Source organism: Sycon ciliatum, chromosome 13 (genome assembly GCF_964019385.1).
Source record: "Sycon ciliatum chromosome 13, ocSycCili1.1, whole genome shotgun sequence".
Lineage (NCBI taxonomy): Eukaryota > Metazoa > Porifera > Calcarea > Leucosolenida > Sycettidae > Sycon > Sycon ciliatum.
The window spans coordinates 4,554,264-4,576,815 of NC_088655.1; the positions used below are offsets into that span (position 1 = coordinate 4,554,264).

The 22,552-nt window shown below is 47.3% G+C and overlaps 1 protein-coding gene across 1 annotated transcript in view; it reads right to left on the bottom strand.

Annotated features, from left to right (window-relative positions):
- LOC135829744 (fibropellin-1-like) overlaps nt 1-19,322 on the bottom strand; it is a 28,658-nt gene extending 9,336 nt beyond the window's left edge. The window contains exons 1-5 of the mRNA XM_065342134.1: nt 19,219-19,322; nt 12,874-12,996; nt 5,257-5,280; nt 3,453-3,758; nt 1,785-2,132 (exon numbers count right to left, since the gene is read on the bottom strand). Coding sequence (XP_065198206.1) covers nt 1,785-2,132; nt 3,453-3,758; nt 5,257-5,280; nt 12,874-12,970 — 775 coding nt within the window. The 5' untranslated portion in view covers nt 12,971-12,996; nt 19,219-19,322. The remainder of the gene's footprint in view (nt 1-1,784; nt 2,133-3,452; nt 3,759-5,256; nt 5,281-12,873; nt 12,997-19,218) is intronic.
- Nucleotides 19,323-22,552: the final 3,230 nt, after the last annotated feature.

Consider the following 22,552-nt stretch of genomic DNA (forward strand, 5'->3'; position numbering starts at 1 on the left):
TCTCTTATTGGCTACGGCCACCGTGAGAATAAAGATACTGTATCTGCATCTGAATCTTTTGTTAATGCAATTGTCATTCCGCACGATACGCACCTCAAAACATCCCAATGCAATTAAAGTTGGCTACTGTGGGTAGTTGACAATTTTGCATATGCAGCAATACCGCGATTCATGCATAGGATAAAGAAGACAGATTTGAAGCAGAGGCAAAGTGCGAGGTGGAGTATGACGGTGATGAAGCTAAAGAGGATGATAGTGATGGTGAGGCTATTGCACGTCAGCAAAGCGGCATTGGCATCTCAGTCACCCAGGTGGAGTAAGCATGTGAAAATTGACGCAGATTTGGAGCAAGAGCCTTTGTCCTGCAGTCTAGCAGATGACTTCCCAGCAATCATCGGCTTGCTTCGCCCTTCACACCTTGGAGTGAAATACTCCATCCGGCACTCAGTGTTAGTGCAAGTGCGTAAGAGGGGTGTGACAGAACTACAAGCATTACGAGTAGGATGAACGTATCGTCCAGGTGAGATGTACAGAATCATGGGGTTGTTTGTTTGTTTGTGTTGTATACAGGTCCGGCCACTCGTTTAGGCCATGGTCGGATCAACGTTTTGGCCACTAATGCGTGTGTACTTCTAAGGAGGTCATGTGACTACCCGCCATGTCATGTTTACACTAGTCATGGCCCAAATTTGCTCGGCCTACATCGATATTTTGCCCCAAAATTTCGATATTCTGCTTGGCATTTCCTTTCTCCGTCGGTATTTTGCTTTGGTTTTGCTCGAGATGAAATGAGTTTTAAGGAAAACTCAACGATACTTGTCGCTGATGACGACGACATTTTTGATTGAGCTCCTGCTGCTGCTCAACTTTCCACTGAAATGTAGCCATGAGTCTGTTTTCTACAACTTCTGCGCTTGTTTTCAACCTTGGTGACTGATTGTGTTGAGAAAGTCCCTAAGAAGCCTTGGAATTTTCGAAAAGCCCACCAACACTCGATATTTTGCTCAAAACTTGCCGGAAACTTGCGCATCCGATATTTTGCTCAAAGAATTGCTAGCAAATTTGGGCTATGACTAGTTTACACCCTCCATGCCATGTTTACACCCTCCATGCCATGTTTACACCCTCCATGCCATGTTTACACCCTCCATGCCATGTTTACACCCTCCATGCCATGTTTACACCCTCTATGCCATGTTTACACCCTCCATGCCATGTTTATACCCTCCATGCCATGTTTACACCCTCCATGCCATGTTTACACCCTCCATGCCATGTTTACACCCTCCATGCCATGTTTACACCCTCCATGCCATGTTTACACCCTCCATGCCATGTTTACACCCTCCATGCCATGTTTACACCCTCCATGACATGTTTACACCCTCCATGCCATGTTTACACCCTCCATGCCATACATAGAGTATAAAAGGCTAGGGTATGGCCAGGCCAATTAAAAACTGCCTCCACCAGTCCTGGTATACTTGCCAAATTTAAAACGCGAAATGATCTCATGATCTGATGCAGTCAATCTGTGTAAACCAGCCCAGACTAATAGAGCACAGTAGATGCCTAAACAGCATGGTGTAATGACGAAACGAAACTGCATGACGTAATTGCTCATCACCTCTTTCACAGATTTGGTATTATGGAAAGTTTGGAAACCCCCTCGATAGGCGAAAGCCTTTGGGGAATCCTTAAACAATAAAAATTACAAATTACAAATTGCATGACATAACAGCATGGTGTGACCACTTGTGCAAGGCACCGGATATAACTATTACCTGAGCAAATGACGTGAGCAAACCCACGGTGTAAGGCTCGGCCGGCTGCATCTATTCCGACAGGAGTCCCAAAGGAGTTTCTGTACCATGCATACACATTTGAGTTGCTTCCATAAATGCTGGACTCCCGCAGAAAGTCCAGTAGACATTTGGCGGACAACGGTCCAGGTATGCTAGTCAGTGATGAATCCACCTCCCTGCAAATTTGTGCAGCCTGTGGACCGTTTTGGAGTCCATTGTTCCAAAGCAGTGATGCAGGGGAAAACAGATACGAGTCGGTTTTGCACACCCGTAGTAAGTAGTATGGAGATGCCGTGTGCAACTGCAATTTTTCATTACGGTACCATTCTGAACAGAACACATCAGAACAATAGATAGGAAATCTCTCTCTCACACACACTCTCCATCTTTCTCTCCCTTTCTCCCTCTCTATCTTTACGTCTATCTCTATGCCTATCTGTCTTTCTCTCTGTCTCTCTCTGTCTCTGTCTCTCTTTCTCTCTCCTCTCCATCCCTCCATCCCTTTCCCTCTGTCTCTCCCTTCCTCCCTCCCTCTCTCCCTCCCTCTATTTTGCTAAACACAAGGAGCACACTACTACTGTGACGTGCAGGACAGTACACCAGTGGACAGGCAGCCTGATTGAAGATCCACATCACACAGTACACCAGTGGACAGGCAGCCCGATTGAAGATCCACATCACACATACCCTGTGTACCGTAAAGCAATTTCAAAGATGCAAGCACTCTTTCTTCCCAGAAGTTGCCCCTGTCCTGACGCTGTCCGGGCGCGAACTTGATGAAGAAGGCTGCTGTTAATAGTGCATTGGTAGACCAGGCGACCTTCAGCTGCCACAAATGACCTGGACATCATGCCATCATGGTCCAGGGTAGGTGCCTGGCGGATGGGAGGTTAAGAGTAGGGAGAGCGGATGAGCTTGGGGTGGAAGGGGGGGGGGGGTGGTTGGAGAGGAGGAGGAGGAGGAGGAGGAGGAGAAGGAGGAGGAGGAATAGTGAATATGATGGAAGGGAGGGAAGGTGGGGGAGGGGGGGGGGTGTGGGGGTGTGGGGGGGGGGGCTGGAGCATGAGGAATAGTAAGGTTTCATGACAGTGCTGGGTTCCTGGTAAAGGGTCACAGACCACAAACCCAAGACAGGGATAGTGTCTTACATGATCTAGATATTAATTGCGTGACCAGCGTCTTCCTGCATAACAGTGCATATACAATGTACAGTGATGCTCTGCTTCTAATTATTTATAATAAAATTCTAGGTGACTGGTTTCTGGAAAAATGTGGGTGCAAGCTATGTGATCGAGTCCACCAACTAAACCAGATTTTAAACAGTCAAACGTGCACAATCTAACACAAAACTGACATTTTTCCTTGGTTTGCAATCTGAATTCTGGACTAGTTTCTCTGGTTTCTCTGCTGAAATTACTGAAATTGAAGTGAATTTATAATAAAGTGATGGTTCTAGAATCAGCCATTTTCAAAAGCCAAGGATGTGCAGCTTCCATAATGCTTTTTTAAAATTCAAGTTTGAGACGATGTATGTTCACTTACGGTATGTATAGAATTGCAATGGATAGAGCAAACATGGATAGAGCAAACATGGATAGAGCAAACATGCCCAGCTTCCATGATGGGCAGCTTTCACAATGCACTCACCTGCTGGCCGTGCACAAATGAACGGTAGCTTGGTGGTACAGCTTAGATCTCGTAGGCTAGGCAGATATATACCAGCACGGAACACTGCACAGCCTTCAGTCTGCTCCCTGGCCCAGTAGTGGTAGTTCATGGGGAAAGAGTGATCTTTCATGATCATGCTGCGATCTGCTTCACTTGGTTGATATGCTAAGTTCGAACCCCCAGTTAGAGATGTGCAGAAGTCATTAGCTCCCTGCCAGTCCCGGGACACGCCTTCAGGAACTACATATTCCACTGATGGCTGGTCTTTTCCAAGTAGCCATATATCTAACCAAATATGGCAACACAAAAACCGTCACAGAGACAATCGGCACGGAGAAGGGACACAGTCAGGTAGGAGTTACGGTGGGATGTGGCATTTCCTGATGATGTTTCACATGCAGATGAAATACATGGCATTGGAGAGCATGCACTGAAATTTGCCATTTGCAATAACTCTTGAATCTGACTAAGCTGTAACACCACGGGACTAGATTAATAAATAATTATAATAGAAAGGGAGAGAAGCATGTCAAGCAATCAAAGTAACCCTCAAATGTAAACGTAGAACGTGGCTACGTTCACAACACACAGCCATGCACACGTTCATCTCCCCCCCCCCCCCTCCCCCCCCCCCATCCCCCCGCGTACTCACTCAGATTATTATATGTACACGAACACGCACGCACGCACGCACGCGCGCACGCATGCACACACACACACGCAATAAAAACACAACCACACTTGTAAGATCCACATGCATCCAGATACTGTAGAACGGGAAAGTTTAACGACCAAAAAGTTTCCCCAATTATCGTCGAAGTCGCACCAACCTCTTCTTCAAAAACTTTAACCTTTTTTTAAATTTTGGCATGATAACGTGCGGAAAGTTTAACGATGGCAAGTTCTAAAACACCAGGGTTCTGGCAACTGGAGTCCTCAATATTTTGGAAATGATTGCCAAGACTATCAACCAAAGGGTGACAGAATCGATACAGTTCCCAAAAAGAATAGCGCATCACAACAGGGGACGTAAGTTTGCTCAAATTGCGTGAAATACGCCAAATGTGTGAAATTGCAGCCGAAACATCGCTGAAAAGAGAAGAAAACTATCCGTGGTGTGTTTGGCTACTGTTCTGCTTCATCCCCCCCCCCCCTTTTCATGATTTTGTATGTTATCATTTTCTCGGATTTCGGTTTTCCACTCTGTTATGTTCGAATCCATAGTCTGTCTGTACATGATTTGTACGCAACTTCTCATTGGGTTTTTTATACCAGGCGTGGGCTATCCCCTGATCATAGGTGCCAAACATTTGGCGTTTTTCATTCGTTTGAATGTGCAGCTTCTCATTGTTTTTTTTACCAGGCGTGGGCCATCCCCTGATCATAGGTGCCAAACGTTTTGCGCTTTTCATTCGTTTGAATAAAATCGAATCCAGAAAAAAAAGAGAAGAAAAAAACGCATAGTGTTTCCAAGCGGGATTCATACCAACAACCTATTGTACAAAGGGCAGGATCATGATCCAACTGACTAACAGTGCTTTTACACACCAGACGGTGCCAGAAATCACTATATATCCCATGACGTCTATAGACGTCATCCGCGCACGGGGGGCATTTTCAATGACGTCTATAGACGTCATCAGCGTTCAATGGGTTATACTCCAGGTTCGCGATAACATTTCAAATATTGGTCGTTTAAAAAAACGTTTGTGACTCATTAGACTTTCCGGTTTTACAGTATCAACTCATTGTTTAACAAGTTTAAAAACACTATTATGCCTACCTGTGTGATTAGCTTCTCTTTTGGCTGATAGTGGAAAGCAAAGGAGAAATGACAGAGCACAAATAAATCTCACCACTTTGAACAATGTACATTGAATTCTTTAACCAAAGTGCTATGAAATGTTGCACCAAAATACAGAAAATAAGAAGTAGCAAATGTGAGTCTTCACCTCGCTTTCAAAAGAGCTTTCCTTACACTCTGACCTTGCAGACTCGTGCTTTAAACTTGGCAATTTCCTCGCTAAAACTCACAAGAAGCTAGACCGTATTAAAGAGCATCGCTGGCCTATAGCAAAGGCCCCTGGATGAAGTCCTGGTGGTGATGGCCAATCACCACCAGTCTTTGGTCTTCAGGCTTTCCTCATCACCTTCAACCGCCACGTTTCACTCATTCGGTCATGCACTCTTGCAGAACTTTTAGTATCCCTGCCTTGCTTGATTGTAGCATATCCCCGTGTTAGCGTATCCTCGTACGTTAGCGTGTCCCGTATGTTAGCGTATGTGGTCTGTTGCCTATAAAAGCTGCTGCGCATTTCTGTTTCATATTATTAATTTTTATTACATAATATACCAGGTGTATACCTGAGGAAGAATAAAAAGTTAAGCACCGTGCCTCCACTCGGCTACCTATTACATTGGTGGCAGCGGTGGTTAAAGTTAAACTCAGCGTGTCGTCACGCAAGCCAGCCAGTCTTCAAGTCTTGCAGTGTCTCGAGGAGTTCCTCAGGGAAGTATTTTAGGCCCTACCTTTTTAATGTCTACCTGAGGGACCTTCCCCGGCTTGCGGAGACAGCGGGTTCAAAATTATTCATGTTCGCCAATGACAAGACAGTCTACTCTAGTGATCCGTCGAAGGCGCGTTCGGAAGCCAAGTTGTCATCAGCACTGGAGATACTAAACAACCACCTTGGCTCCCTTGGTATGCAGATAAATACCGACAAAACCGTTGTCATACAAATCCATTCCAAACGTGCCACAGGGAGTCAGCAACAACACTGAGTTAACAAAGGCAACAACTGCAAATCACCTTGTGAAATGTCATGCTAGGGGAAGTGGAAAGCACCAGATGCCTAGGAGTCGTTGTTGACAATAAGCTGTTCTTTGACCAACACATTAACAATGTCGTCCAGAAAGCGTCACGGAAGATCGGTGTACTGCGCCGATTTTTCTGCCAGATGAACCTGTTTCCCTGTATACCTTTCGTTTATATCCGTTAAAAATAGAAACAAGCTAGCCTCGTTCCACCGGCACACTGTACGAGTTGCTTGTGGCGCATCACCCCACGCTAATATCACGCCACTTCTTCACCACCTCAGTGTTTCCTCTTTCCAATATCGATCAGTATATTTGCTCCTTGTATTCATTTTCCACTGTTACTGTATTAAGCCGGCTGTTTGCTTGCAGTCCCTCTTTCCCATCTGTACGTCTACCCGAACTACTCGCGGCTCAACAACTCATAACATGAGTATCAATCGCTATAGATCTATGTCTGGCTTTCTGTCTTTTTCAAGTAAATCGGCTCTTGTTTGGAATTATTTACCAGACGACCTGAAGTCCTGCATTGCTATCGCAGATTTCCGCGTCAAATTGGCTATTTGGCTAAAAGACAGCTTAACTCATTGTTGTGGTTTGCTTTCAAGCAATGTGCATAATCAGTAAATCGATGTTGCTGTTTTTGTTTTGTTTTTGGTTTCCCGTTCTCGGGGCCTTCTATTCGGTACTCTTTGTAGTTGTACTTCTGTACTGTTGAGCTATCCGAATTCAAATATAAAACACTAAAAAAAATTGTCAGATTCGACCTCACCTGTTTTACATTGTCATTGGTAGCAATGGCGCTACAAAATATTGGTGGCGCACATAGCATAGCATTGCGGCAGTAAGAAGACTCTACCTGCCGACCGTCCTTCAAGATGATTGATCCGCGCCAACGGCTGCGCGATTTCTGCGGACTACTTCTGGCGGTAGCATTCTCCTTCGGACTTCTTATTGTTGATGTGGAGAAGCGAGACTTGAATGCTTTGTGGATCGACCTGGACTCGCGTGTTGTTGATGAGTGGAAAGTTTTCGAGGTTGTGTTTGGTGGACTTACGAGAAAGACGATGTGTGCTGTGTCCGTGGCAACATCGGGCGACAGTCTGTTTCCTGGTAGTAATAATACAAGCGCTAGCACGGCCCGCAACTCGATGCCCAGTGAGCGGTGAATTATTTTCCAGTTACGTCGGACCGTAGCAGCATGGCCCAGCCTGTTTCACCAGCCGCCGCTCCTCCTACGGCTGCCCGCCACGTCCACTAATAGCCAGAAATGATGACAGACAGCGTCTCTTCCGATCAAGTTCCATGCCCACCATAAGCTAATTACCGATATGTCATTTTCTTTCCTGCCTTCCAAAGAGTTGACTGATCAGGACAGCTGTCTTTTGTGTGTCCGCCGCTCTCTCCTGGTCCTCGGTTGCCCCAGCTGCGACTTGTCCAATACTGTTGGCGATAAAACGAGAGAGCTTGGAAGCTCAGGGCCCTACGCTATGCTTTTATGCTTTTTTGCCTAGCTCATCGTACATGTTATAAGAACTGATGGAAATGTCTTTTTCCGTTGATTGGCCACATCACTGTATTGCAAAAACGTTTCAATCGGTTTGAACATTATGAGTTAGGCAAAAGTATTTGCAGAATTTATTGCGGATTGTTATTTCTCTAATAATCATCTACTTTTGGTTTGCTCCTTCTTTTCTTTTTATCTCCTTATACTGTAAATCAACAAATTTTGACCGATGAGAAATAGAAACCTCTCTATTAGAGAGGTTAAGATGCACGTTATTTCTGACGTGACGCGCAATTTCACGTCAAATTTGAAATCGATTGGTATTTTTGCTCTCACATGCATCCATTGCTCAATCATGCATCATTTGCCTATATGACAAACTTTGGCCTGCGATTTACTTTGGCCGGTTGGTACCAAGCGGCGAAATCAGCGAAATTAAATCGCCAGCGAAAATTAGTTGATTTTAATACAGTAATCGGATTTTCTTGCCTTTTTGTAGTAATACATGTACATTGACCTGTTGAGCCAATGACGACGCCGAATGCATGGTTGCCTGTGGAGCACATTACATAACTTTACAGTCTCCTAAAATACGTAACCTGTCCGAGGGCAAAAGAGGCTGCAGATTTAGTTTTTCTGCGACGCGAAAGTTCAGTTTGTGTTATTTGGCTCGCACGTCGAAAAATCAACGCGAGTGACCTGCTGCTCACGTCGAAATTTGGACATTACATAACTTTACAGTCTCCTAAAATACGTATCCTGTCCGACGGCAAAAGAGGCTGCAGATTTAGTTTTTCTGCGCGCCGACGGGGTGTCTGTCCTGACGTTTACTGGGACCGGCGCTGACTCTGCCGATCACGGGCGTTCTGGACTCGACGGGATGTCTGTCCTGACGTTTCCTGGGACCGGCTTAGACTCTGCCGATCACGGGCGTTCTGGACTCAACGGGATGTCTGTCCTGACGTTGCCTGGGACCGGCGGACTCTGCCGATCACGGGCGTTCTGGAGTCGACGGGATATCTCTTCCGACGTTTCCTGTGACCGGCGCTGAATCGCTCGTTCACGCTTATTTTGGAGACGACGGGATCTCTCTTCCAAAGTATGTTTATGCTGACGCATCCTATCACCTATTCGGCGTGTATTCCAATTTAATTTCCTCCTCGTCTCTCTATTTCTTTCCAAATCTCCCTCTACATCAGGGAGTCGTATACATAATACGACGAATATTGGTACGGTACGGGACAGATACAGGAGCCCGCAAATATTGTGGACAGCTGATATCATGGTTATGTACAATCCTGTAGAGCCTTTCTAGTCACAGATACGGGACAGATACGGGACATATACAAGATAGCTCCAGCCGTGACACAAACAAACAAACAAACAAACAAACAAACACCAAATTAAAGCTGTGTGGACCCTGGCTAGCGCCAGACGTTACTGAAGTAACGTCTTCTGCATAGCTATGGGAATAAAACGTGAGTCTCTCTACATACTCACGAAAATCACCTTTTTCAAAAACTTCAAGCTTCGATCGCGACATCTTCGTCTTCTATCTTCGTTGCCAAAATTGTTATGTCCCCTTGCAGACTAACATACCATTACATTCATGCATTCTCACTGGCACTCACAAACACTAGCATTTGGAAGACATTACTCTTGGTCAGGTAAAGCAACAACAATAACAATATGCGAGCATGCGCAATGCACTGTCCCTCCAGGAATCCGCGATTCCGCGGCCGTGGTAAAATCCGCGGAATTCCGCGGAATTCATGTTTTGTTTAATTCACAGTTTTCACCGCAGAATCGTGAAAAATCACGGTTTGGGGGCAATGCGAGCACGTGCTTCATATTCATGCACATGCACAGTGCACTCTCAGGGTTCTAGCCAATGGGGGTAGGGGGCGCAGCGCCCCTGTGAAAAACTGCCGCCCCCTACTCATTTTCCGATTTTCGTGTTTTTCATGCATAGATGGTTCATTCAGGCATATTTGTCTGGGGTGAAGTCAGGGATTCGCCCCATACGTTGCATTTGGCGCGGCAAGACAATGGAAAGTGGAAAAATGGGATATTGGGTAACTGTTTCCCATGCCCACCCCCTTCAATTTTGACCTGGCTAGAACCCTGAGTGTCCTGTCGCTAGTTTGTTGCATTCAAAGTCGAGGGAGTTTTGCAATTTTACACAGAAACCCAGGCCATTTGGGGTGTTGAGAGCCTGATGTATTGGAGTACAGGTAGAATGCGTGTACAACTCACCCCAGTGACCTCTGATCTGCCAAATATGCAGCGCCTTCACATGTTTCTTGAGCCTATCGTGTGTTTTCGACCACTAAATTTTTTATTGATACTTGTAAAATAAATTTTGACATTTTGAAAATCCCGCGGAATTGGTGAATGTGGCACAAAAAAGATTATTTGGAAAAATCGGGGTGCTCCAGCGCGAGGCGAGCATGGATCACGCTCGCGCATCTCGTTTCCACTCCCGGTATTTGAGGACTCCCTGCCCCTCATCGACTTTCGTAGTTTTCAAATTCAAATCCGTTTCGAACACTTCACTGCTGACTGCGGGTTCTCCAACATTTCACCCCACAGGCACAGGAGTTGCACGCGTACTACATCCAATACTCGAGAGAGTACTCGGGCTGGTGCTCGGCCTGCTGCTGCTGGAGCGTGCCGAGTCTGGCAACTCATTTTGGACTCGGGTCTGTACGGTAAGTTCACCAGGTTGCACTCCTCGATCCGACAGTTGCAGTTGCGCTTGTTCTGGTGTGCGCGGTTCGCTTGGCGAATGTCGTTCCTGTTGCGAGTTTGCAACCTGCAGCGATGTGTCCTGGCTGGGAGCATCTCCGGCTGTGTTTACATGAAGCATTTCAACCCGGTTTGAGTTCGACCTGGGTCAGATTTCAACCCACCATGTACACAAAGTGAATGGCGCATTTACATGTTGCATTGCGCTTGACCCGGGTTGAAAATTCGCCTGGGGTTGATTTCAACCCTCCCCTTGGGGGAGGGTTGAAATCAACCCGGGTCAAGGAAATCGTACAAATGCACTTCTGTGCGTATCTCGCGCCAGGTTTGAACGGCACTGCACATGCAAATTTCGTGCGAACAGATTCACGTGATAATACGGAACTGTAGAAGTGGACCTTTGGCAGCATATCAGTACTTTGAAGTATTTGACCCGGGTCAACTGTCTTCATGTAAACGCTCACCTCTTTTGTCTATCGTACAGACTTTCAACCCGGGCTGAACTCGACCCGGGTTGAAATTTCTCATGTAAACACAGCCTACGACAGGTTGCAGGCTGGGCTTCGTAGCGTACACGAAACAGGTTGTTCGTATATGTTTTTACGTACGACGGAATCTGCATGTTGGGGCGAAGAGAATAGAGAGGCTCAGTGACTCGTTTTTCATGAACGAAACGAGTGCTGACACCCGGTCCGGGTTAGAGTCTCGTTGACATCTCGTTCGGAAGATTCGTTTTTACGAATCCGGCCTGTCTGATTTGTATGCAGCTCCGAGAAAGTGTGAAAACGTTTTGACTTTTTTGAAATTTCTTCATCTTTGTTGATTATAGATTCTTTCGTTTTCACTTTCGCTGTGTTTGGTAAGAATTTTTCCTTTCCTTTTTCTGCAATGTAAAGTGAAGTGCAGGCTCCCCCAACGCTCCCTCCACCCGCGTGTCTCCCTCTGGACAAACTCCTGTAGAATGCAGAAGAATTCGGAAATTTGCAGTCTTAGATGACATCAAGTTGCTGAACTTGATCTTGTCCTCTGGACATGAAAACGTCTTTGCCTTACCCCAAGGGAATAAGGCTTGGCAGGACATCGGCAACGCCCTGTCACGGTCGGAACAGTTAAGCGGGATTCACGGAAGCTTTTTTGCGATGCGACACGCGATGCGACAGGCGCAAAACCTGGAAAACCCCAAATCGCAGCCATGTCGCACCCCACGCAACATAAATTTGTACAAGTTGTATCAAACTGCGCGAATATCATGGTGACGTAGCCAAATCAGCAAGATGTTGTCGCTTTACTGACTTCTTCTGTGAATGGTATTTCGCGAGTTCGCATCGCACGCGTCCATCGCAGATCGCGTCGCATCGCGTGTCGCATCACAAAAAAGCTTCTGTGAATCCCGCTTTTAAAGTTCTTGATGATGTGCTGCCATGACGTTCGAACGTTCGCGGGTTTGTATTAAAAAGTCTTTGCATGAAGAAATTGTGCAGAAAGATCTTTCAAATTTTCTCTCCGCCATATTTACCATGGCAATCATGATGCGACTCGCTGTCTTCTCGTGCACGAGTCACTGAACCTATTTTGGGCACTGCACGAGCTCAATACAAACGAGCTCGAATGTGGCGAAGCGGATACCAGTGGCAATGGCGAGCCCTGAATTCGTCTTGACAAACCAATGGTGAAAAGGCCCAACGGCCGATCCAAAGACACCCAAGACACCCAGGCTTTCGATAATAACGTCGTCTTGGACCCAGATGGGCACATCGTGGATTTGGATTTCCACGGAATCAGGCACCAGCTGAGTGACGCACACTTCCACTGACATGAGATGAAAACCCTTTCGGCAAAGTCATGTCAGAGTGTCTCGGGAATGAAACGTGGCCTTGCAGCTCAAGTTACTGGTCAGCTGCACGGATATCCGGTCGGGGTAACCATGTTCAATCAGGGCCTCAGCAACTTCGAGGGTTTTTGTGTGCAGTGGAACGTGGAAAGTCCCCATGTCCCGCTTTAGAACTTTCGAAGAGACCGAATTCCAACTGCGATTTTCACCGGACATGGGCATTCTGGAACGCTCTAACTATCTACTACCTTATTTTAAACTATCCAGTCCCTACCCTGCTCCAGACCGGCCTGCTGCCGGCTGGCTCCTACAGAACCTGCGAAAAACTACGGAGCTCGAAAAAAGCTAACTGCCCTGTCAGCCCTGTGGCGTAACTTACTTTCCAACTGCATAACCCGCAGCCCCACTCACAGCATCTCACCTTATCATAAACGTATTCTCTTATTGGCAATTGTGCCATCGTGAGAATAATGAATTAAAAAACAAACAAAAAAACTTACATGTACAGTTCGCGCCATAGTATGTATCTTTGCAGCGGCAATAGTATGAACCCACCAAGTTGTGACAAGTAGTTGTGTCCGGAGGGCATTCATGCATGTCATATTCACACAAGTCCAAAAATTCTGTTTGAATGAAACCCACATGTAGATCCATTCAGACATGCACTCACACGCACGCACGCACACGCACACACACACACACACACACACACACACACACACACACACACACACACACACACACACACACACATACATACACACACACACACACACACACACACACACACACATACATACATGCATACATACATACATACATACATACACACAAGCACACACACAAACGATTACTGCTTCTTGCTCACAACCCTTGCCTGATCCAATTTGGTCAAGGTGTAAACATCGATTGGCAACATGAGGGCACCCTTTCTGGAATGAAACTGCATTCACACAGTTATAACGCTATTGAAGAGGACATGGTTTAATTAAGGAGAAGATTATAAAAAACCACGGAGTAGTAAAATACCTACGGACTGGGAAAATATAAGGGGGAAATATGCGGACATGAGGGTCGCGCGCGAAGAGTTATAAGTTATAAGAGATATATGTGAGCAGGAAAGGACTACACTCGTACAACGACGGCCCCAGCATTCACGAGAGAGGCAGGGCAGGCCACCGGTGCACGCGAGGGGAAGAGGGAGTGACTCCCACGGATGCACATGACGCTAGCACGCACAAGGGCAAAGCTAAGGCGGCAGTGGATAAGGGCCATGGTTGTCGAGTATGGCTCGCACGTCTTCTCCGCCAGCAGCGGTGCGATGCGCTTGTAGAGAGACGAGGCGCACTTGCTCATGCCACCCGTGGTGGAAAACACTGCAGGCACGAATGATGCGTGCTCCACCTCACGGAGTCGCTGTTTGTAGGACTGCTTCTTAGCCTTCTCGTGACGGACGTAGGTGGCCGGGAGGGAGGAGGACTGGTTTGAAGGCGCATAAGGGTTGAAGACCCTGACATCGATAAATGTGCCTTCAAACCGCCCTCCCCACACTCCATTGGCTGCTACATCCAGACGAGCATTGTCGTCAGTGATAGCAGTGCAGAGGCGAAGTTGTTCCCCGGGGAGAGGCTGTAAGTGAGGCTCCACTGCGACATTCGTGGCGACACGCTTCAGCAGGCCAGCAGTGACGTCTCGGATCTCATTGTGTCGGATGGAGGGGTAACCTCCTGTTGGGCGCGGCAGGGCATGTGCGATGTAGAAAGGACTGCCACAGCCACAGGTCGCCGGCATCCTGGGAAGTCTCCAGTTGTAGCGAAGGCTGAGGGCAACTCTGAACTCACCCTTGGAGAGGACGAAACCGCATCGGCTCAGTGGTCGACACGGTAGCCAGCTCGAAGCGCCGCGCTCTGCGGCTAAGTCCATCACTCGCTGCTTGTCCGGCATCAAAGATGCTCGCAGGATAACGGAAAGGGCACGGGTAGCATCACGGGAGCGAGATTGTACGAGGTGAATAGCAATTTCTGGACATCAAAATAAAATAGAGCCCCACTGGCTGCATGTTTTAGATTTTTTGGATTTTCTTGTATTTATTCTATGGCGTAATCCTTCATCTCTCCAAATATGTCACATTTGCTTATGCTGTGATCCCTTAGACTTGATAGCAGGGCATTCTTGATATGCTATTTTTTTTGGCCTAAATTTCAGTGTATGGATTTCTGGACATGAAAATAAAATAGCGTCAATAGGCATTTATGAGGTACCATTTTGTTGTTTTTTCTATCAGTGAATATCAGTCAGCCTCTTCACATATCTCCGTAATCTGAAAACTGGCAAGTCCCCTGGTCAAGACAGAATTACCAACGAAGTTTGGAGATCTCTTGCTCCGTCTGTTGCCTATCCTGTGTCAAATATCTTGAATATCTCATTTCGCGAAGGGAAATTCCCAGCCGTGTGGAAGGAAAACTGCGGTAGTCGTGGCCACCTACAAAAATAGAAAATAGAGGACCACGCACCACCCCCAGCAACTATCACCCTATCTCATTGCTCTCTACTTTATCAAAAGTGTGCGAACGTGTTGTATATGACATCATTTATGATCATGTTCGCATTTCACTTTCGCCAGCACAGTCGGGCTTTTGTCAGGGTGACTCCACCAGGTACCAGGTTACCCGCCTTGTGTAAGACATCCACACTGCCCGGAACGCCCATAACCATGTTGGTTTAGTTTTCTTCGATCTTGCAAAGGCCTTCAACACTGTTTGGCACAGGGGTCTCTTAGCTAAGCTGCGAACAGTATATCGCATTGATGGCAAGGCTATCGGCTGGCTCTCATCGTATCTCTCTAACCGACATCAGCTTATACGCCTCTCAACTGTGTTATCGGAGCCTTTACCCGTAACTTCTGGAGTCCCCCAGGGTTCAATCCTTGGGCCACTGCTATTTCTCCTGTACATTAATGACCTCCCCGATATTGCCCCTGGTGTCAGCCTTTTCGCGGCCGACACAGCTCTGCTTTGCTCCAATGCTTGCCCTATACGACTACACGAAGCCATGGAAGATAGCATTGGCAAGGTTATAACGTGGATGCATGATTGGAAGTTGCAGCCAAACGTTGATAAAACGGCAGCTATGTACATTTCCCCTTCTCCCCCTTCCCTGCCACTTTGTTTTCCTTCTGCAAGTGTTGCTATTTGTATTGTTGAAGAGCATAAGCATCTTGGCGTTATTATTGACTCTAAATTGTCGTGGTCACCCCATGTGCAGCATGTCGGCAAGCGCACAAGCTCCATCCTTGGGGCTCTTTAAGCCCACTGTAGACATCTTCCTCTTTCTTGCAAAGCTTGTTTTATTGTTGCTATATATTGCCCTTACTTGACTACTGTGATACTGCTTGGTCTGGCATAACTTCTACTGTATTGAACAAGCTAGAAACCCATAACCGCATGCTCCTTAAAATCTTATTCAGCAAAGATCTTCGCTTTCCCTCCGCTAGTCTTTACGAAATTGCCAAGATCAGTCCCCTTTCCACTCGACACAAGTACCACCTCTGTGTTCTCATACATAATAATAATAATAATTAAAAAGCTTACGTGGAGATAAAAATGTAATCAACGCAATAAATAGTTAGTCTATCTCCGGCAGTTTGGAGAGCGCTCTCCACAATATTACTAAATAAAATACCCTTGCACATGCAGGCTTATAATTGGTTCTCCGAAACACGGAATACCCGGAATTCATTCAGTCTCCCACGCGCTGCCTCCACCCTTTTCACTAGATCTCCGATCTTTGCTGGCTATGTGTTTTGGGCAACATTACCAATGCAGGCCAAGACCAGCACGTCGAAGGATAATTTTGTTGCTAAAATCTCTGCTCAATTATAGGTTTCATGTATATCCTGCTCGTTTGTCTCCTCCTTTGCCTTTTATTTGTATTCTTTTATCTGTTTTACTGCTGTGGTTGGCTTTCACCTTTGTCTCAGTTTTACTGGCCGTCATCATGATGTGCCATGAGATAATGATATAAATACAAAAAAAACACATTAACTTTCGCGACTTTCGTGAGCGATTAACTTTCGAGACTTTCGCGAGCAGGGCCGAATCGCGAAAGTTAGTTTGACACGCGAATAAGAAATGTGTACAATCATGTATACATGTACTACGCGATGCGTCGATGATCGATTGTGCACTGTCTGTACATGCACTGCACAGACTCTGGACTAGCGCTGATCGATGCTTGCACGGCTACAGTCCAAATCGAGCAGCTGTCGAAAGTTACGTATCAACACTAGTCTTCCCAGTTGTCGTTGGAGTACGGCGACTTGAACCAGAAGAGAATAAAACGATCGACTGGATAATGTCTCAGTGTTGTGGAGAGTGTTGTTGAACTTCTTGGAGCGTTTGGCCAGCTTGCTGTTGCGTAGATTATAGTGTTGTACTGCTCGAAGAAGTCTTCTGAATTTTATCGCGATGAGTATCGCAGTGGCTCAGAAGTTCGAAGAGAAAGTCTTCCAATGATCCCTCTTCGAACGTGCCATCCTTTCTCCCAGTACTAGTACTTACCTTATGCCTTTGATGCCTTTATTTCTTCTTACATTCCTTGATTCCTTCTTTCGTTCTTTGATTTCTTCTCTCATTCTTCATGCACTCTGCGCCCAGCACTCCGAGGCTTCGTAAAAATTCTTTGATTTTCGGTGGAAGGTAAAAATCGCTAAAATTAATCGCCGCTAACTGGTCCAGTTTGCCAAAACACTAAATTAAGCCGCCGCGAAAGTTTGTCGTTTTACAGTAGCTCATGTTCACTCAACATCATGAACACATACATATTATACACACACTTACACACAAACGCACACACACATATATAATATACACACACATACACCTTGGCCTTGACCTTGACAAACAACTGCCGTTAAACGGCTAAGCTGCCCTTATGAGGAGGGGAACAAAGGAGTAGCATCACGGCGTCGCATCAGAACATCCGGCCTCATGCCGCTGCAGATCCTGCTGTCTGCGATATCTTTCGCTGCACGCACAGCAGAACTTGAACTTAAAACGCTCCCTCGCTGTTGGTCGCTTGCCAAGCTCGCAATTGTGCCATTTAAATCCAGCAGCGGATCGAAAGCACCGATTACATGACGGGCAGTGGAATTGGCAACAATGTTGGTGTTGAAGCACTAGGCGAGGTGCAGGATCGAGTCGAGTCCGAAGGCTGTTGGGAGGAACCTGCGAGACGGCACTTATGTACCTTCAGCCCACCAGCACTCTTGAACTATCTACCACAACGCTGACACGACTTTGCACCAGGCTGTTGGCTGACAGGAAGTTGACGGGCCGCACTGCACTTATGCCGCTTGTACCCAGACGCACTAAGATGGCGGTCGCAAACACTGCAGTGCACAGTTGGGTTAGATGGTGGTGGTGGAGGCACAACATCAACGACACTCGATCTCCACAAAGGTCGATCCTGGGCTGCACATACACACATACACACACCTTTGGACCTTTGGATGCCCATTGCTTTGTGCAATGATAGCATCAGGAGTTGTGGCGAGTTAGATCGTTTGGCCAACGGAAGTCCCTGCCACAGCCCCAACTGAACACTCTAGGCTTTGGCACAGCCGGCCAGGGACGATTGCACATGAGGCGCCAGTCTTGTCTGTCCTGCCCCAAGTCGCACCAGTTACCTGTCACGCACCGAGCACTCAGATCAGCAGCGGCGATGTCGCTCCAACGTTTCTTGGGACCGTGTCTGAGCCTTGTGTTGAGTCCCTCAGCAAACATAACACGCTTGGGGAGAGGGGCATCCTCCATTCGCCCAAGGTGGCCAAGCCAGGGTAAACGGCGACAGTGTACGACCTCCGCCATTGACGACGGCATACCAAAACGACGGGCTAGTTCCTCTGACAAAATGCGCTCCTGCCATAGCTGGTCCCGTGACACACCAAGAATCACTCGCATGCAATGGTGATGGAATACCTCCAGGCAATGTAGCTGTGGGGCCTTCAACGTCCAGGTCTCTGACGCATAAAACGGAACCATCATGACTCAAGCTTGGTACACATAGCGCCGTGTCCCAAGAGACAGTGACGTGTTGCGAAGATGGGGTCCGCTAGGCTGCCAAACGCACGCGATGCCTTTGCCAAACGGATGCGATTTCATGATCCAGCTGACCATCTCAACTGATGGTGCTTCCAAGGTAGGTGAATTTATCCTGGCAACTGAAAACATCATCATCACCGAGGACAGGGAGATCTGCACACACCCGACCTGGTCTAACCGACATTGCCTTGGTCTTTGTGATACTGACTATCAGGCCCCAGTCAGATGCGCATGAGCTAAACTCATTGGCCATAGTGTACAGATTCTGTGGTGTATAGTGCAGCATACACACACACTCACACACTCACACACACACACACACACACACACACACACACACACACACACACACACACACACACACACACACACACACACACACACACACACACACACCCCCCCCCCCCCACACACACACCTTGACCTTGACCTTGCCCATTGCGTAGCAATGATAGCGCATTGGTATTTCTCTAGTCCACGGCAGAATGACTAATAGCGTTTCAGGTCGCCGCTTCGACAGAACGTGCGGCCGCAGGTGCATCCGTAGCCAGCAACAGATGGTGCCTTGGGTGGTCGACGGGCAATGGTACGCCACTCCGGACGGTTCTGAGCTGCATCGTACCATTCACATGTTGGTACCGGTGGCTCAACCGATGCAAAGACACACACACACACACACACACACACGACTATACAGATGCACGCATGCGAGCAGACAAACACACACACACACAGGTATCTCACCGTTACAAGTCTGGCCGGTGTATAATGTCTCACACGCACACCGATAGGAATCGTACGTGTCAACACAAACGCCATGGTAACATGTGTAATCACCATGGCTACATTCATCATACTCTAGATGTAAGGTGACACAAAATCAGGGAAAAAAAGCAAAGGGTTTTAAGAACAGTATCATGCACACGTATCGTCAAGTGAGAGAAAAGCTCTTTGTGGCGGGCAGGGATTCTTCTAGTTCATATTTATCCCTGATGTGTGTGCCCTTTCATGACTACATTATATCCTCATAAATAAATGTAGAAAGGAAAAGAACATATGGATACGAGTTAAAAGTAACTCTCCATCACTGTAACATGATACTATATACAGTCAGAAAGTGCAATAACTAGGCACAAAACTGACAGAGTACTGAGACATTCGACGTCCTTACACCTAGCTTCAACACATCACCGTAGCGCTAACCGACAGCCTTCCAACTTGGAAGGTTCAAGGTTATGGAAAGACCAAAGAGGGGAAGGCAAGCGCAACGAAAACGAGCAAAAGCTACAGTCCCAATGGAACAAAGGATGTTGATTGTTACTGGACGATGACGAGACCAGTACGATATTTTACAAAGCGGTCTAACTACAATTCGAAGCAGCACAGCAGCACACCACCCAACTTGGGTGGGTCATACATATCAAAGATAAGTAAAGAAATGGGAAGCTTTTGTTTAAGGATGTCGGTGTTTCTGTGTGACTGCGTACGCTGCGTACATCCGCAGACAAGAAAATTCACCAGGCTCTCCGTATCCAAAACCGAAATCAGGACAAACTCAGTGAGCTGCACCACCGTGACTGGTTACGCAGCTATATACCATACCTGTGGCTTACCATACCGTCAGAAATGGCGTACTACACGGGATACGCTCCAACAGGAACTATTCCGAGTTGCACACTCTAGTCTAAGTAATCTTGCTAAGAGATAGGGTGAACCGAGTATCTATTTTGACCAATCGATCACTTATATATAATATTCGATCGAGTATCCGATTATTTCGAGTATTTTGTCAAAATTCAGAAGCGGTAGATTTGTGAGTTCTCGACCAATTCGGAAGAAATTATCTGAGAACATAGAACAAAAGTTGCCAATGTCTTGTACAGAGTGTAAAGTAACGATTTTCATCAGTACTTTCATGTCTCATAACTATTATAATGCTAACATAATCATTACTTGCCGTGGTGATCGCATCGTCCAAGTAATGAAATACTGACTCAAATCAACAACAAATTCAATGGTGGCAGCGAAGGCAGTCGGCCATGACGAGACCAACAAGAGCAAGGGAAAGCCACGTCGGAAGAAGCAGCCAGCAGACAGCAAAGCTAGTACACGGACGGACTTGAGTTCACAACTTTTTGAACTCGCGCAGACAGCAACCAGCAAAGCGAGTACCCGTACGGACTTGAGTTCACACCTTCTTGAACTCGTGCAAGCAAACACACCCGATATGGCCGTTGGTGCAAGTGAGCAACCCAGCTCAACAGCAACAGACTCGGGATCAGAGGAAGACTGCGCATACCGTAGTGTATCCCGTAGATCTCGTGGAGGTCTTGGATCGACACGTGGAACTTCAAATCCCAGGACGAAGATTCAAAACGCGGACGTCCAAGAACGCAAGCTGTTGCCTTGTTTCGAGGATGAGCCTGACAATCTGGCATGGCAGCTCATCTCGAACACAAAGCCTACAGGCAAGAAAGCGGTCCTTTTTGCTGGCTATCTCCGCATGTCATGGAAAGCGCCCACCTTAGCAAGTTTATAGCACAGCGAGCTTCAGCTACGAATATTCCAGTCACCATCCATGAATGCAAAATATTTCGCAACGAGGAAAGCATCTCAGCTTGAATTGTTGTTAATCACGCCAGCTCCAAGACACTGCTCCAGCGGAAATTTTGGCCATCGCCTGTTTATTGCAGAATTTGGAACTTTGACAAATATCTGGACTCTGCGTCAGACCATGCTGCTGGTCAACAAACTGCATCTCAGTCACAACCATTATGACCGTTCTGACCACTGCACTCCTCAATGTGTGCAGCCTGCGGAGGAAGGTTTCTGAGGTCCAGGAGTTTGTGTCCTCCAGAGATATACATCTCCTTGGAATCACGGAAACTTGGTTGAAGCCCGATATCAGTAATGGTGAAGTAGCTATACCACATTTCAAATTGTTTCGCAAAGACAGACCAGATCGACCTGGTGGTGGAGTAGCTGTATACTGCCACGAGTTCCTGGCTGTTCGTCGCCGCTTCGATCTGGAAACTGAGATGGAACTACTATGGTTTGAGGTTGTAGTTCCCGGCCACGACTCCCATGTTATTGGTTGCTGCTACCGGCCACGACTCCCATGTTATTGGTTGCTGCTACCGGCCACGACTCCCATGTTATTGGTTGCTGCTGCCGGCCACGACTCCCATGTTATTGGTTGCTGCTACCGGCCACGACTCCCATGTTATTGGTTGCTGCTACCGGCCACGACTCCCATGTTATTGGTTGCTGCTACCGGCCACGACTCCCATGTTATTGGTTGCTGCTACCGGCCACGACTCCCATGTTATTGGTTGCTGCTACCGGCCACGACTCCCATGTTATTGGTTGCTGCTACCGGCCACGACTCCCATGTTATTGGTTGCTGCTACCGGCCACGACTCCCATGTTATTGGTTGCTGCTACCGGCCACGACTCCCATGTTATTGGTTGCTGCTACCGGCCACGACTCTCATGTTATTGGTTGCTGCTACCGGCCACGACTCCCATGTTATTGGTTGCTGCTACCGGCCACGACTCCCATGTTATTGGTTGCTGCTACCGGCCACGACTCTCATGTTATTGGTTGCTGCTACCGGCCACGACTCCCATGTTATTGGTTGCTGCTACCGGCCACGACTCCCATGTTATTGGTTGCTGCTACCGGCCACGACTCCCATGTTATCGGTTGCTGCTGCCGGCCACGACTCCCATGTTATTGGTTGCTGCTACCGGCCACGACTCCAATGTTATTGGTTGCTGCTACCGGCCACGACTCTCATGTTATTGGTTGCTGCTACCGGGTTTTAGTTCCCGGCCACGACTCCCATGTTATTGGTTGCTGCTACCGGCCACGACTCCCATGTTATTGGTTGCTGCTACCGGCCACGACTCCCATGTTATTGGTTGCTGCTACCGGCCACGACTCGCATGTTATTGGTTGCTGCTACCGGCCACGACTCCCATGTTATTGGTTGCTGCTACCGGCCACGACTCCCATGTTATTGGTTGCTGCTACCGGCCACGACTCCCATGTTATTGGTTGCTGCTACCGGCCACG